Below are 12,739 nucleotides of genomic sequence, written 5' to 3'. Positions count from 1 at the left end.
ATATGATAATTAGTTAGATGAACAAAGGTACATCATCCTAGTAACTGTATTAAATTATGCATAATAAGTACCATAGTATCAAATCAAATATCAATGTATTAATCAATACAAAAACTTACAAGAAAAATATAGCAAGTTTTCTTCTAGTCAAATGTTACCGCCACCAGCACCTTGACAGGAACTCTCTTTTCGTGGAGTTAAAAGAGGTATGGTGATCATCAACAATGTTGTCGAGGTTAAAGTTACTGCACTCTCGGCATTTGCAGCTTTTTGTGGATTCTGTGACACCACTGAATGCTTATCACACGAAATGTGGTGTTTATGGACATCATCCAAGAACTAAAACAGAATCAAAAATCGGTAAGACAGTACCGCAAAATGTTCTATAAATTTGCGTGCATTTCATTGGTCAAAATGGAGGTGTGTCGTGTCTTAATGACAAAAATAAAGAAATTGGGGTTCCTACGGTGACTTTTACTCTAAAAAGGACAATAATGTATTTGTAAACTGTATACAGAACATAGATATGTATTGTAATTTTAATAAAACCGGTTTTCCTGTAATCGTGGTAATTAAAACCTAGTATTAAATATATCTGAAGTATTTCGTTACCATTTATATAGATACTGCTGCAATACAGAACAGGATACAACAGAGTAATGTGTACAGACTGGTTGAAGCTTACAGGACTTTTGGACACAGGAAGGCCTCCTTAGACCCTCTACAGCTGGCTGAAACTGAGTTAGCATAACATATCAGTAATTTTTAAATCTATGCATATCAGTGCCACACAAAAGTAAAATAAATACATAAGTTTGCACTTTGTAAATAAATAATTTGTACATATTGACACATAAAAGAATTTACTGTTGTTGATTAATAAACATGAAATATTTTCCAGAAATGTCCAAGAACTAGATGCTAGACTTTATGGAATATCAGCTGATAGTAATCAAATCATCCAGACAGAGGGGATTTTTAATGGACCGAATATGACAATAGAAGAACTTGTGAAAAATCTGGAATCAGTTTACTGTGGTCCTGCTGCCATTGAGTTTCAACATTTAGAGGTACTGTAACTGCAATACATTCTGATTAAAATTAGCTGTTAGTTTAGCTATGATTACTATGTACTATGCCACAAGTATCTGAATGAACTCAATTACAGGTCACGTCCTGATGACCTTATATTTGTGGAGTAATAGGTAGTAAATGGAGCCAAACAGCTGATTTTAATTACCGGTAGATTGATGTAATATTTCTGAGATGATTCTTACTTCTCTGTTATTTTCTATTAGATGGTTTGATGTCTTTTGAATTATTTTGATAATAGTTCAAGAAAACAAGATAAAATCAAGAAAAACATGTCCTCATTTTGTTATGCACATTGTCTGGGAAATTTCCTCACTACCATTGTTCCAAAATATAACTGAATACCAAGGGGGAATAATTAAGGATGAGTGTGATATCATTTTACCATAAAATTTTTGGGTTCAATTAAAAGACAAATTAAGTATCTTTTTCATGGAGTTATTAGTACTTTTTACCCTTGTTCATATGTGGTATTTCAGAATATAAACTTAACGTCTGTTTGATTTATTTTGAGTGCATCAACCTCTAGTTGAACTTCTGTGTAACATCAGTACTAGTATGTCAAATACCCAGGATGTGTTGAAGCAGATTGACAGTCCTGACCTAATTAATTAAGTTTCAGCTTCAATATCTATGCATAAAACATGCTTACAATAAAGTTCCAGGGATGGATATTATAATTTTGCTTTGTTGTAAACATAATATGTCATATTCATTAAGTTCACAAAATATTTTAAAGCCACAGGGAAAGAAAATCACTTCACTGTTAGTTTCAATTCATTATATTAAGCATGTTTACTATAAGTGTGTTTTACTGTAACACATAAATACCTCAAAGTTTTTTCAATAGCCTTTCCATGTTCAAGGTAGGTAAGGTTAAACTGTACTCCTAGAAAAGATAATTCATTTCTTGTTGACAGGATGTTGAAGAGAGAGAATGGTTAGCGCAAGCTTTTGAGACACGAGGAGAGATCGAGCTTACAACTCAGACAAAGAAAGAGTTGGCAGATTTAATGTTACGTTGTCAGGTATGAAATACATGTAAAATTATGTACATTTATTACAGAAAGTATTCTTTAAAAGGAATTTTCATGTAATTTTAGTACCATTCTTTAACAAAATTCTTAAATTCTTAGTGAAACCATTTGAAAGCTTTTACCAATGATTTAATTATGTACATTGCAACTCACAGAATTAAAGTATGTACTGCATGTTTTGAAAGAGGTTGATTCTGATTGACAAATCAAACCTTCAAATGCAAGAATACTAATTCCAGGCATTTGATCACTTCTTGGCCAGCAAGTTTGTGAATGTAAAACGTTATGGAGGAGAGGGGGGTGAAAGCATGATGGCCATCTTTGAAGAGATCTTCAATAAGTGTTCACAAAGTAAGTCTTCAATAAGTGTTCACAAGGTAAGTCATATGTAGGAATTTAGGCTGGACTGTGGATATCGGCCTGGATAGCTCAGTGGTTAGAGCACCTAACTAGTAATACAGGGGTCCCGGGTTCGATTCCCGGTCCAGCCATATGTTTTTCATTATATATATATTTATGAATTTTCAATGTATATTAACTCATTCCTCCTTTCCATACTACACATAATTAATTAAGTAATAAAAATAATTCTCATATGAATGTTTATATACATTTATGAAATGCAAAAAAAATATTATTTATCCAATTTTAATAATCAAGGATGACATTCCTTACATCATTCTTTGACCAAGACCATAAATTCAAATTTGTAAACTAAATGTTCTACCGGTTATTCTATCTTAGTTTACAAATTTAAATTTATTGTCTAGGTAAAAGAATGATGTAAGGAATGTCATCCTTGATTATTAATTAATTGGATAATTTTTTTTTTTTTTTTTTTTTTTGCATTTCATGGATGTATATAAACAATCACCTGAGATTTTTTTATTTTTAGAAATATACAATTGTTAATTGGTTAAATTAAGAGTCTTAATTTATCCAAGGAACTATAATTGTCCATTTATAGAAAAATCTTGGCCATTTATGGATATATGAACACTCATAATGAGTTTTTTTCAATTAACAGACAGTATCACAGATGTTGTCATATGTATGCCACACAGGGGACGTTTAAACTTTCTCACCTGTATGTTAAAATTTCCTCCAGTTATCATGTTCAGAAAGGTAGGTAGGCTTTCTCACTGATTTTTTTTTACCCCATACAGGCCTTATTTCAAGAATTAACATTTTCAGCATGTTCAGATTTATTACTCAAACTTGCCCAATTATTATATTTTTTTTGGAGGTTTTTTGGGGGGGCTGGGGAGGGGTCTGTTTTATGCAGGTCATTTTAAAAATGAATTTGTATGTGGTCATGTATTGTTTAAAATCAAAATGCAGCATTATAATTTCAAACAACTTAAAGATGTATTAATATTATTTTTAATAGTATCTAACATTACTGTTTTAACATGATTAAGCCAGCTTATAATCAACTGTAAGAAATGTATTGAGATTTGTATCATTTCAGTTTTGTATTGTTATTGCTTACAAGTATTTTGATTTAGAAATGCTATTTATGCTCATTTATGAAAAATATAAGTCAGAAAGTTATTCTTGTAACTGACAAGGTACATGTTTATTCTAGATGAAAGGTTTACCTGAGTTTCCTCCCAATGTTTCAGGAAGTGGGGATGTTTTATCACATCTTTGTAAGTTCTTACTCAGGAAATATAGAATAATCATTATATCAGCCAATAGTATTTATTATCAATTAACCAGAATTACTGATTGAAGCTTAAGGCATTTGGTTATTTTGAATGGATGTAACATTTCAGACACATCTATTAATTTGAACTATGGTGATAAAGATGTTCATGTTAGCCTTATTCCAAATCCATCACATCTAGAGGTGAGTGGTTCTGCTTTTATTTACAGAAACTTCAATTTATTATACCCGTATTTGTTTGCATTCTATTGTTAATTTTTATCATAACTTTTAAAATTCCAGTCATCTATCACTCGTTTGAAAAGGGATGTTCTTTAAGTCTATGAAAGATCAATCACAAGCCATATCAGCCATTTTAATACTATCTTCAAAATTCTTTTGAAATTGGAAAAAAGTTGGATCCTCTCCTTATATAATTTCTGTATTGTAATGTGTAATTGACTAGCTTTCCTTTTCAGGCTAACAACCCAGTAGCTGTTGGGAAGGCCCGAGCCAAGCAACAAAATTTACAATGTGGTGAATACATCCCTGACCCCGCAGACGAGAAAGTCTTGTGTGTGCAAGTGCATGGTGATGCTTCTTTTTCTGCTCAGGTAAGAGGATAGTCTCAAATGTTGCTGGAAGTAAAAGACACATGTGTTTTTTTATGTCTTTGGCTTTTTGATGCTTTTTGATTTATTGACGATGGTGATGCATTATGAAGTTACTATATTTCATGGTAGCTCAGTTTTTGTGAGGACTTACTTTGAGTAAATTTTCAGTAGAGAAAAGAAGATCAAGTTTACTTTCTCCTTATTAATAGGGACACAATATTCCAGGTTGTAATTTCTGTTGACAGTGTATATGCATGTAATGTATGAATGATTGTTATTGCATTTTCTAGGGTATAGTAGCAGAAACATTCAGCATTGCCGAGTGTCCACATTTCAATGTTGGTGGCAGTATACACTTAATCGTAAACAACCAGGTGGGCTTTACAACGGAGGCTTCCAGAGGCAGGTCAGAGGTCAAACACTAAAAATGAATTTTTTATCATTTGCGACTGTTAGGTTAGATAGATCCTTCCCACTGAAATCACATTTTTTCATGATATAGATATATTAAATACTATAGGTAACACCTTGAAAGAAATTTACTTTCTCACACTTGGATAAAGATGTAAGAAAGATATAAACGTACAAGTATAAACAAATATATATATGTATCCAGTTACTTAACATGATATCTGCATGATGTATGGAACAACCATTTATAATATAGTAGCATTATTCGTTTAAATTACAAGTATAATGCTTAAACATTTCTTAAGGTTTGAAAATATTGTTTTTCTGCTTATACTATTTGTATATTTAAACTACAGTTACACTATGAATGGTAATTTCAGTAATTTGAAATTTTTCCTGTTTGGTCCCTTAAGGGCAAAATTTAAAATTTTGAGCTCTCAGGCTCTGTGATTCCAAACAATAGGCCTTTTAGGTGACACAGGACTCAAAATCCTTTGCAATGTTATAAACTGAACTGGAGGGCTAAGACTATCCTCCCTTTAGGTTCTTTAAAAGAAAAGAGCTGAAAAGACAGTTAATAGTCCAAAAAAAAAAATAAATTTCTGTGATCATTTACCGGTATCTTTTTGATTTCTTTAAATAATTTTACACTTTTGACCATAACTTTTAAACTCTATAGATATCAAATATCTCTTAAAATGTATTTCATATGTCAGTTTTTAATTCTATTGGATAAAATTATTGAAGCAGTCTTTTTTCCCTTCTGCAGTGCATTTTATTTTCACTATGCTTTACATTTCAAATTGTTATGATACACACAGGTCCTCTAGATACAGTAGCTGCCTCGCCAAAATAAATGCCTATCCAGTTCTTCATGTGAATGCAGACTTCCCCGAGGTATAATAAGAGAGAAAGGGGAGATAGAAAGGGAGAGAGAGAGAGAAAGCAGGCCCCATTATCAAAAAGCTTTTGAAATGAGTCGCCTTTTACCCATATGTAGTATAAAATGGAATGAAATGGATGAAAAAAATTGATGATAAATATTTTTAACTTTACTCACCAGATATGTTGTTTTTTAATTTCTGATTCTTTTTTCACTTCATTGAGCTTCAAAAAAAAGCCACAAAATGTTTTCAATATTTTCCTAGCACGTTTATCTAATCTTGCACTAACTACAGTTTTAAACGTACACAAATTAAAAATTTCCTGCTTAATTTTCTTTCATTTGACTATAGCATAGTTGCTTTTCAATGTTTGAACAGATGTATTTATGTTGTAGGAAGTTTTACGAGTAACTTCTATAGCCATGGACTATAGGAAAAAGTTCAACAAAGATGTAGTCATCGATTTCATCTGCTTCCGCAAACATGGTCACAATGAACTAGACGACCCCTCATTTACTCAGCCAGCGATGTATAAAGCAGTGCGAGGGAGGGATAGTATTCCCAATCAGTATGCCAGCCTCCTTGTGGTACATCTTTATATGGCTGGTTCTAGACAAATATATAAAAAGTCAATGTTCCAGTCTGTCATTTCTCTTCATAGTTATTGTATGGTTATTGGGCTACAAACAGGTTGGCTATGCATTATTTGCGCTTGGTTTTTCTAAAGAATTTTGTGCGTGCAATGATGCATTGAAGCCTTTGTATTATGTACAAGTGAAGATGACCTTTGTTAAAGAATATACATGTACAGTAGTAAACCGCAAAGCTACCGTAAACCTTTTTAAAAAAGTTTACCAAATTTTGTCAAATAATACATGTATGAATTTCTTTTGTGAGAAAAGGGTTTGTATGATATACATATTTTTTTATTCAAGTCACAAGGACTGTGTGAGCAGGAGACATTGAATGAGTCGGTCAAGGCTTGGAATGCCACACTATCAGAACATATGTCTCAAGTGGAATCTTACACACCTCAGGTAAACTTACACATTACAGGTAAACCTACACATTACAGGTAAACCTACAGGTTACAGGTAAAACCTACACGTTACAGGTAAAACCTACACACCTCGGGTAAAATGTTTTGTTTAAAAAAGAATTTTTGCTAACTTTGTCAATAAGTTGTTCATTTCAAGATCTGGCTGAATGAAATTTTTTATGAATCAAAAGATTTTCAACCAGTGAAATACATTTTGTAATTTAATGGTAATTTCAAGTTCTTGTTTTCATATCCTCACAAAACTTGTTCCTGAAAATTTTGAAAAGGTACATAAAAGCAGGAATTTTATTTACCAATTACTGATTGATATGAAGATTGAAAATGTATGGGGGACTTTTTTATTCCAATGTAGATGTAATTTGTATCTTTTATATAGAGATTTGACCTTCAGAAGCAGTGGAGTGAGATGGTGCAGCCAGGAGACATAATAACTCACTGGGACACTGGGGTTTCTATAGACCTACTGAAATTCATTGGGCAGAAGTCTGTAACTTGCTCTGATCTGGTGAGTTTACAAAGACTGTTTGATAGTATTGGTGAAAATTTTGGTTTAGAGTACTTACTGGACCATGGATTTCTCTTATTACTTATTCAATATTGTTGGGGTCATCCTTCAGTCTTTTAACAAAATTTAGTTTGGAGAGTTCACAATATTGGTACAGCCATAACAAAGTAAAATTAGGAGGGCTTCAAAAATTGATGAACTTTTCTTTTAACAAAGATTTGTGTCCCTTTTTGTGTATTACAGTAATCCACAACTCTTGATGCTCAAGATGAAAATTAGATACATATATATATGTATTCAATACATATGTTTTTAATATTGTAGAAAGTGCATCCCAATGTACAGAAAGCTCATGTGGACCGTCGTCTTGAGAGGATGAAGGAAGGCAGGGGGCTGGACTGGGCCACGGCAGAGGCTCTCGCATTTGGTTCTCTACTTTACCAGGGTAGGCTTATGTAATCCCAAAATATAAAGTTTTTTTTCAGATTTCATTTATAACCGTAACTCTCACTATATTTACAATATATTTGAAGTGCAAGTGCTGAAAATGTACAGAACTGTGTCAAATTTACTTTTAAATTACATGTTATGATGTACATGAACAGTGTATGTACCATACATATACAGCTTTTTTTCTGTTGAACAGTACTGGTACATGTGTACATGTATGGAATGAAGAAACTAATTGAAGAATATTAGATTATACAAATGTATAATATTCAAACACTTTCTAAAGCAGAGAAAAATCCTAGATTAGGAAAAAATGACATGATATTGGATATTTACATCAGTTTTTTTTTGTAGGTTATAATGTTCGAGTCAGCGGACAGGATGTAGGGAGGGGAACATTCAGTCACAGACATGGCATGTTGGTAGACCAGGAGACGGACGAGATGCATATCCCCTTAAACCACATCAAAGAGGATCAGACGGGGTTCCTAGAGGTAAAACAGGAAGTGTTACGACTACGTAGGGGGTGGTCTTTTCAGAACATAACATTAGGAGAAGAAAAAAGAGTCCTATTATAGTTTAAAAAAAAGTGTCTGACATAGTATACAGTGAATACCACCTTATCTACAAGAATAAATCCTTTTATATTGAACAATTTTTATATCACATTACAGTACATGCAATACATGAAACAATTTACATTTGTTCCCCAGTAAACACACATCTTTACTCTTTCATTAATTTTTTTATGTAGCTGGTCTGGAATACATGTATGTGGAATAATGTCACTCTCTAAACAAAAACAGAAAAATATGATATTTTTGTATATTTGGCTAATATTGTTGTAATGTATTGAATGTTCATCAATATAAGTAAATTGTTTACATGTTACATTTCCAGCTGGCTAACAGTGCTTTGTCTGAGGAGGCAGTCCTGGGGTTTGAGTATGGGATGAGTATTGATAACCCTAACAACCTGATTATTTGGGAGGCCCAGTTCGGTGATTTCTTCAATGGAGCCCAAATTATCATTGATACCTACATCGCCAGTGGTGAATGTAAGTAGATTAAAGACAAACAGGCATAGTATAAGCTTTTGCTGTGAAGAATTTAAAACTCTTGGGGGTCAAAGTATTAAAAACTCATTTTAGTATTCAAGTCCCTGTTTCAGTAAATTGCTTCTAATAGTTGTGAATAACAATGATATACCCCCTGCATACTTTTTATCTTTCTCTCAGTGAAATGGCTGCTGCAGACTGGACTAGTGATGCTGTTACCTCATGGAATGGATGGGGCAGGACCAGAGCACTCATCCTGTAGGATAGAAAGGTTCCTACAGGTTAGGAGTAAAAAACAACAGATTACAATCTCTACCCTTTATTAAACTTCAATATTTGTGTACAGTATTGGTTATGTTGCATTATAAATGACCTTCACATGTACCTGTTGTAGATGTGCGACAGCAGTGAGGTTAAAGTGGATGGCGATAACATTAACATGCAGGTCGTGAACCCCACCACCCCCGCTCAGTACTTCCATCTCCTCAGAAGACAGGTACTGTGGTACTCTACTGATAAAACTCAGTGACTTTCAGTCCATAAGAAATGGAGACTTAAAGGCAATAGAAGACAGAACACAAGATAATTTTTTTCTGTAGTTTCTTATATGTGTACCTGTGCTAAGTTTGAGAAGATGAATGAATCACAACATATTCTTTCAGATGGTTCGTAACTTCAGGAAGCCCCTAGTAGTGGTGGCTCCTAAGATCTTGCTGCGTCTGCCAGAGGCCTCCTCCACTCTTGATGAAATGGCCCCTGGAACCACCTTCCTCCCAGTATTTGGTGACCCTGATGTTTCTGCAAAGAAAGTGACCAAAGTTATCTTCTGCTCTGGCAAACACTACTACACACTAGTAAAGGAGAGGGAAAATCTCAAACTTCAAAATGTTGCTCTGATTCGTTTAGAGGTAAATTTATACATGTAAATATAGAATAAAAACTGTTATTATTAAAATAATGATATTCATTCTGTGTTATATTCCACTTTTATTTTAACAAATGAATGTTTATGAGACTGCAGGCAAATCATTTTGAGAATTTTCCTGGTAGTGGATTGTCATTTTCATGAAATGTCTTTAGATTCCACAGTTGTTTTCCTGTTAAATCCCTTGTGCATGTAAAGTGAAATCATTTCTTGTGTTGGTGAATTACAAACATGGTGTCACAGTTATAAACTTTTTATGAAAATGATTTTCTCAAAAATGCAGCTGATTTAATTTTGTATACATCCCTGTGTAATTTATAAAACCATGAAATACAAAAAAATCGATGCAAAAAATCCGGTTCTTTGAGAGAATTGATACCAAGAAATGAAGAATTATTTTGTTTTTCAAAAATGTTCTGATATACATTGTGTAGCAAAATATGAATATATTGGAATTTCTTTTACAGAGCTTGTGTCCATTCCCAGCTGCAGAAATACAAGTAGAACTGAACAAGTTTTCAAATGCCACAGGTGAAAATATGTTTATCTGAATCTACTGTTTTCTTTCATAAGGTGGAATTGTATTAGTGAGTTTATATCTTGATGAATTGTATGAATTTTGTTGTACGGAATCTATCTTTGACAATTTTGACAAAACTATACATTTTTTTGCAATCGTGATATTCTTCATTTAATAGCGATTTATCTATGCATGCACAAAAGACAATGTGCTGTATCAAAATCAAACTACAGTTGAACTTCAGTATCTCGAACACTGATATCTCGAATACCATGGATATGTCGAAAAGATTTGGAAGTCCCAAACACTTATTCTTTAAGTATTTTACCCTTGATGTCTCGATCCTCGGATATTTCGAACTTTTTTTTCGGTTCCATTGATTTTAAGATAACAAGGATTGACTCTAGTTTTACAGATTACAGACTACATAAAGTGTACATGGTACTGTAAAACAACTATTATTTGCAACCCTTTCATTTTTGATTCATCAGTTTGAAATTCATCGTTGACTGTTAATTTTTACAACTGAGGAATCATTTTACTAACACATAAAAATTGTAAATACAAAAATAAATGATATGTGGCAAGAAATATTGTGCAATTTAAAGAAGGTTGCAAAATCGCTGATACGAATCCATCCATGCAAACTAAAGTTGGTTTACAGTTTGCTGCATGTAAATACAAGCATTAAGTTGTGGTTTATTTGCACACCTGCTTTTGTAGATTTTGTGTGGAGTCAAGAGGAACATAGAAACATGGGAGCCTGGAGTTTTATGTCCCCCAGATTCGAAAATGTTTTGGGAAAGAAGGTACATGTATATTTATTATGGAAGGCATAAAATTATATTTTGCAAGCATACCAATATCTTATTTAATGGGTTTTTTTTTGGGGGGGGGGGGGGAGAAAGAGTTGGATTTGTTCATAAATGTAACACCTTTTTTTCATTTTATTAATAAATTTAGTCCCATATGATTTTTTTTGTTGAATGTTTGCAGCAAGAGAATAAAGAATATATTTGAAAAATATGAAATATAGCATGGTTTTGCATTATGTTTGACAGTTGTGTCATATTTGTACATATTTTTGTAGTTGAGGTATGCTGGTCGTGATCATCTTGGGACCCCCGCCACTGGAATAGGCCAGATCCATCAGGCCGAAGCCAAATCCATACTGCAGCAGACATTCAGTTGACCACCAGAGGGAGCTAATTATATATCAAAATTAAAGTATTCATGAAAAATTTTCTAACCTTATATAAACAGAAATCTAATATTTCATGTTGTGATGTCAGTGACTGAGGTTTGAATTTAGAATGTATTGTTTAAAAAAATAGACTGCAACATTTAAAGAAATTGTTTTGTTCCTATGAAGGGAAATGCTTTGTAACACACAGAGGTATTGATATTAGTCCAGAAGTTGTACAATGAAAATGGGAACCACGGGGTAATGTTCTGTTCGCATGCATTTAGTCTTACAGTACATGAGTAGAAAGATATATACTGTAAACCAACTAATATTCGCGTCATTTTTTTTTCGCGATTCGTCATTTTAAAATCTATCCACAACGATTAATTTTCGTGACTGAGGAAATATTCTCTACAAATACAAAGCAAGATATTAAAAAAAATTTTATCAAAATTATATTAAAATTATATTCAAATGCGTGAGTAAAAGTAGGTCACAAAACTCGCAAATATTTCTCGCACGCGAATAAAAGTTGGTTTACAGTATCACTAATCAAAGAATATGTGCATTTGTAATCAAATATAGTCATTTCATTTACATAAAAAGGGCATTTATTAAATCCAAAGAAGCCAGTAATATAATTATTTTCACTTTTTATCGATTAAAACTTATTTATTCAAAAGAGTTTTTTTTAATTTTAAAATATTTTCAAAGATTTATTTTTATGCTCTCCGTAGTAGGGAGAAGTAAATAGTGCTTGTTATACTATGGGATGGAAGGTATTATTTTATACATTTGTCCTAGTCTGATACATCTAAGTAATTTTATTACAGCGTATATCTTTTTATATGATTTTTTTTTTTTAGAATAAGTTATTTACAATGCATACAATCTATATATTAGAAGTGCTCCTTTTTTAGGCAGAGGATACTTAAAAGCTAAATCTGAAACATATTCGAAAGATCTACTTGTATGTTTAAAATGGTACGATCCCCCCACCAGTGAATATATCTTAAACTTATTAAAATTATATCTTAAACTGAGATTATTTCATGTGTGTCTAATAGACTATGTATTCAAACTTTTGAAGTTAATGGATGGTTATTTTTGTTTTTTTTTTCTTTAAATTTGATAAAGGGTTTGACACTAAGAATCAAATATTTGTGATATTTGTGTTAACTATTGTGCCATTTTTTGTGCGATTAAAACTAAAACTCTAAGTATCTTGTTTCTTATTCCCCCTAATCAAAGATTCAGGGGCATGTAGTTTTTGGTCCGTTTATCTATTTGTTCGGCAAAACTTTAGCCTTGGGCCCATAACTTTTTAATGGTTCATATTTCATATGTGTA

At 32.5% G+C, this 12,739-nt stretch overlaps 1 protein-coding gene across 1 annotated transcript; it reads left to right on the top strand.

Annotated features, from left to right (window-relative positions):
* The first annotated feature begins 129 nt into the window (after positions 1–129).
* LOC133183064 (2-oxoadipate dehydrogenase complex component E1-like) lies at positions 130–12,609 on the top strand. Its single transcript, XM_061317995.1, has 23 exons — positions 130–360; positions 624–741; positions 902–1,070; positions 2,013–2,120; positions 2,369–2,480; positions 3,157–3,254; positions 3,718–3,781; positions 3,908–3,981; positions 4,257–4,391; positions 4,682–4,797; positions 5,624–5,699; positions 6,082–6,273; positions 6,622–6,723; positions 7,123–7,251; positions 7,576–7,696; positions 8,056–8,195; positions 8,602–8,758; positions 8,939–9,039; positions 9,153–9,254; positions 9,421–9,666; positions 10,151–10,214; positions 10,927–11,012; positions 11,294–12,609. The coding sequence occupies exons 1-23, from the start codon at positions 225–227 to the stop codon at positions 11,393–11,395; spliced, it is 2,748 nt and encodes a 915-aa protein (XP_061173979.1). The 5' UTR covers positions 130–224; the 3' UTR covers positions 11,396–12,609.
* The last annotated feature ends 130 nt before the right edge of the window (positions 12,610–12,739 follow it).

Source organism: Saccostrea echinata, unplaced genomic scaffold (assembly GCF_033153115.1).
Source record: "Saccostrea echinata isolate AGI-Se365-2 ecotype Australia unplaced genomic scaffold, CSIRO_AGI_Sech_v1 ptg000009l, whole genome shotgun sequence".
In the NCBI taxonomy this organism is placed as follows: domain Eukaryota; kingdom Metazoa; phylum Mollusca; class Bivalvia; order Ostreida; family Ostreidae; genus Saccostrea; species Saccostrea echinata.
Note: the sequence above shows the minus strand (reverse complement) of the source record. Positions and strands in the feature narration are given on the sequence as shown.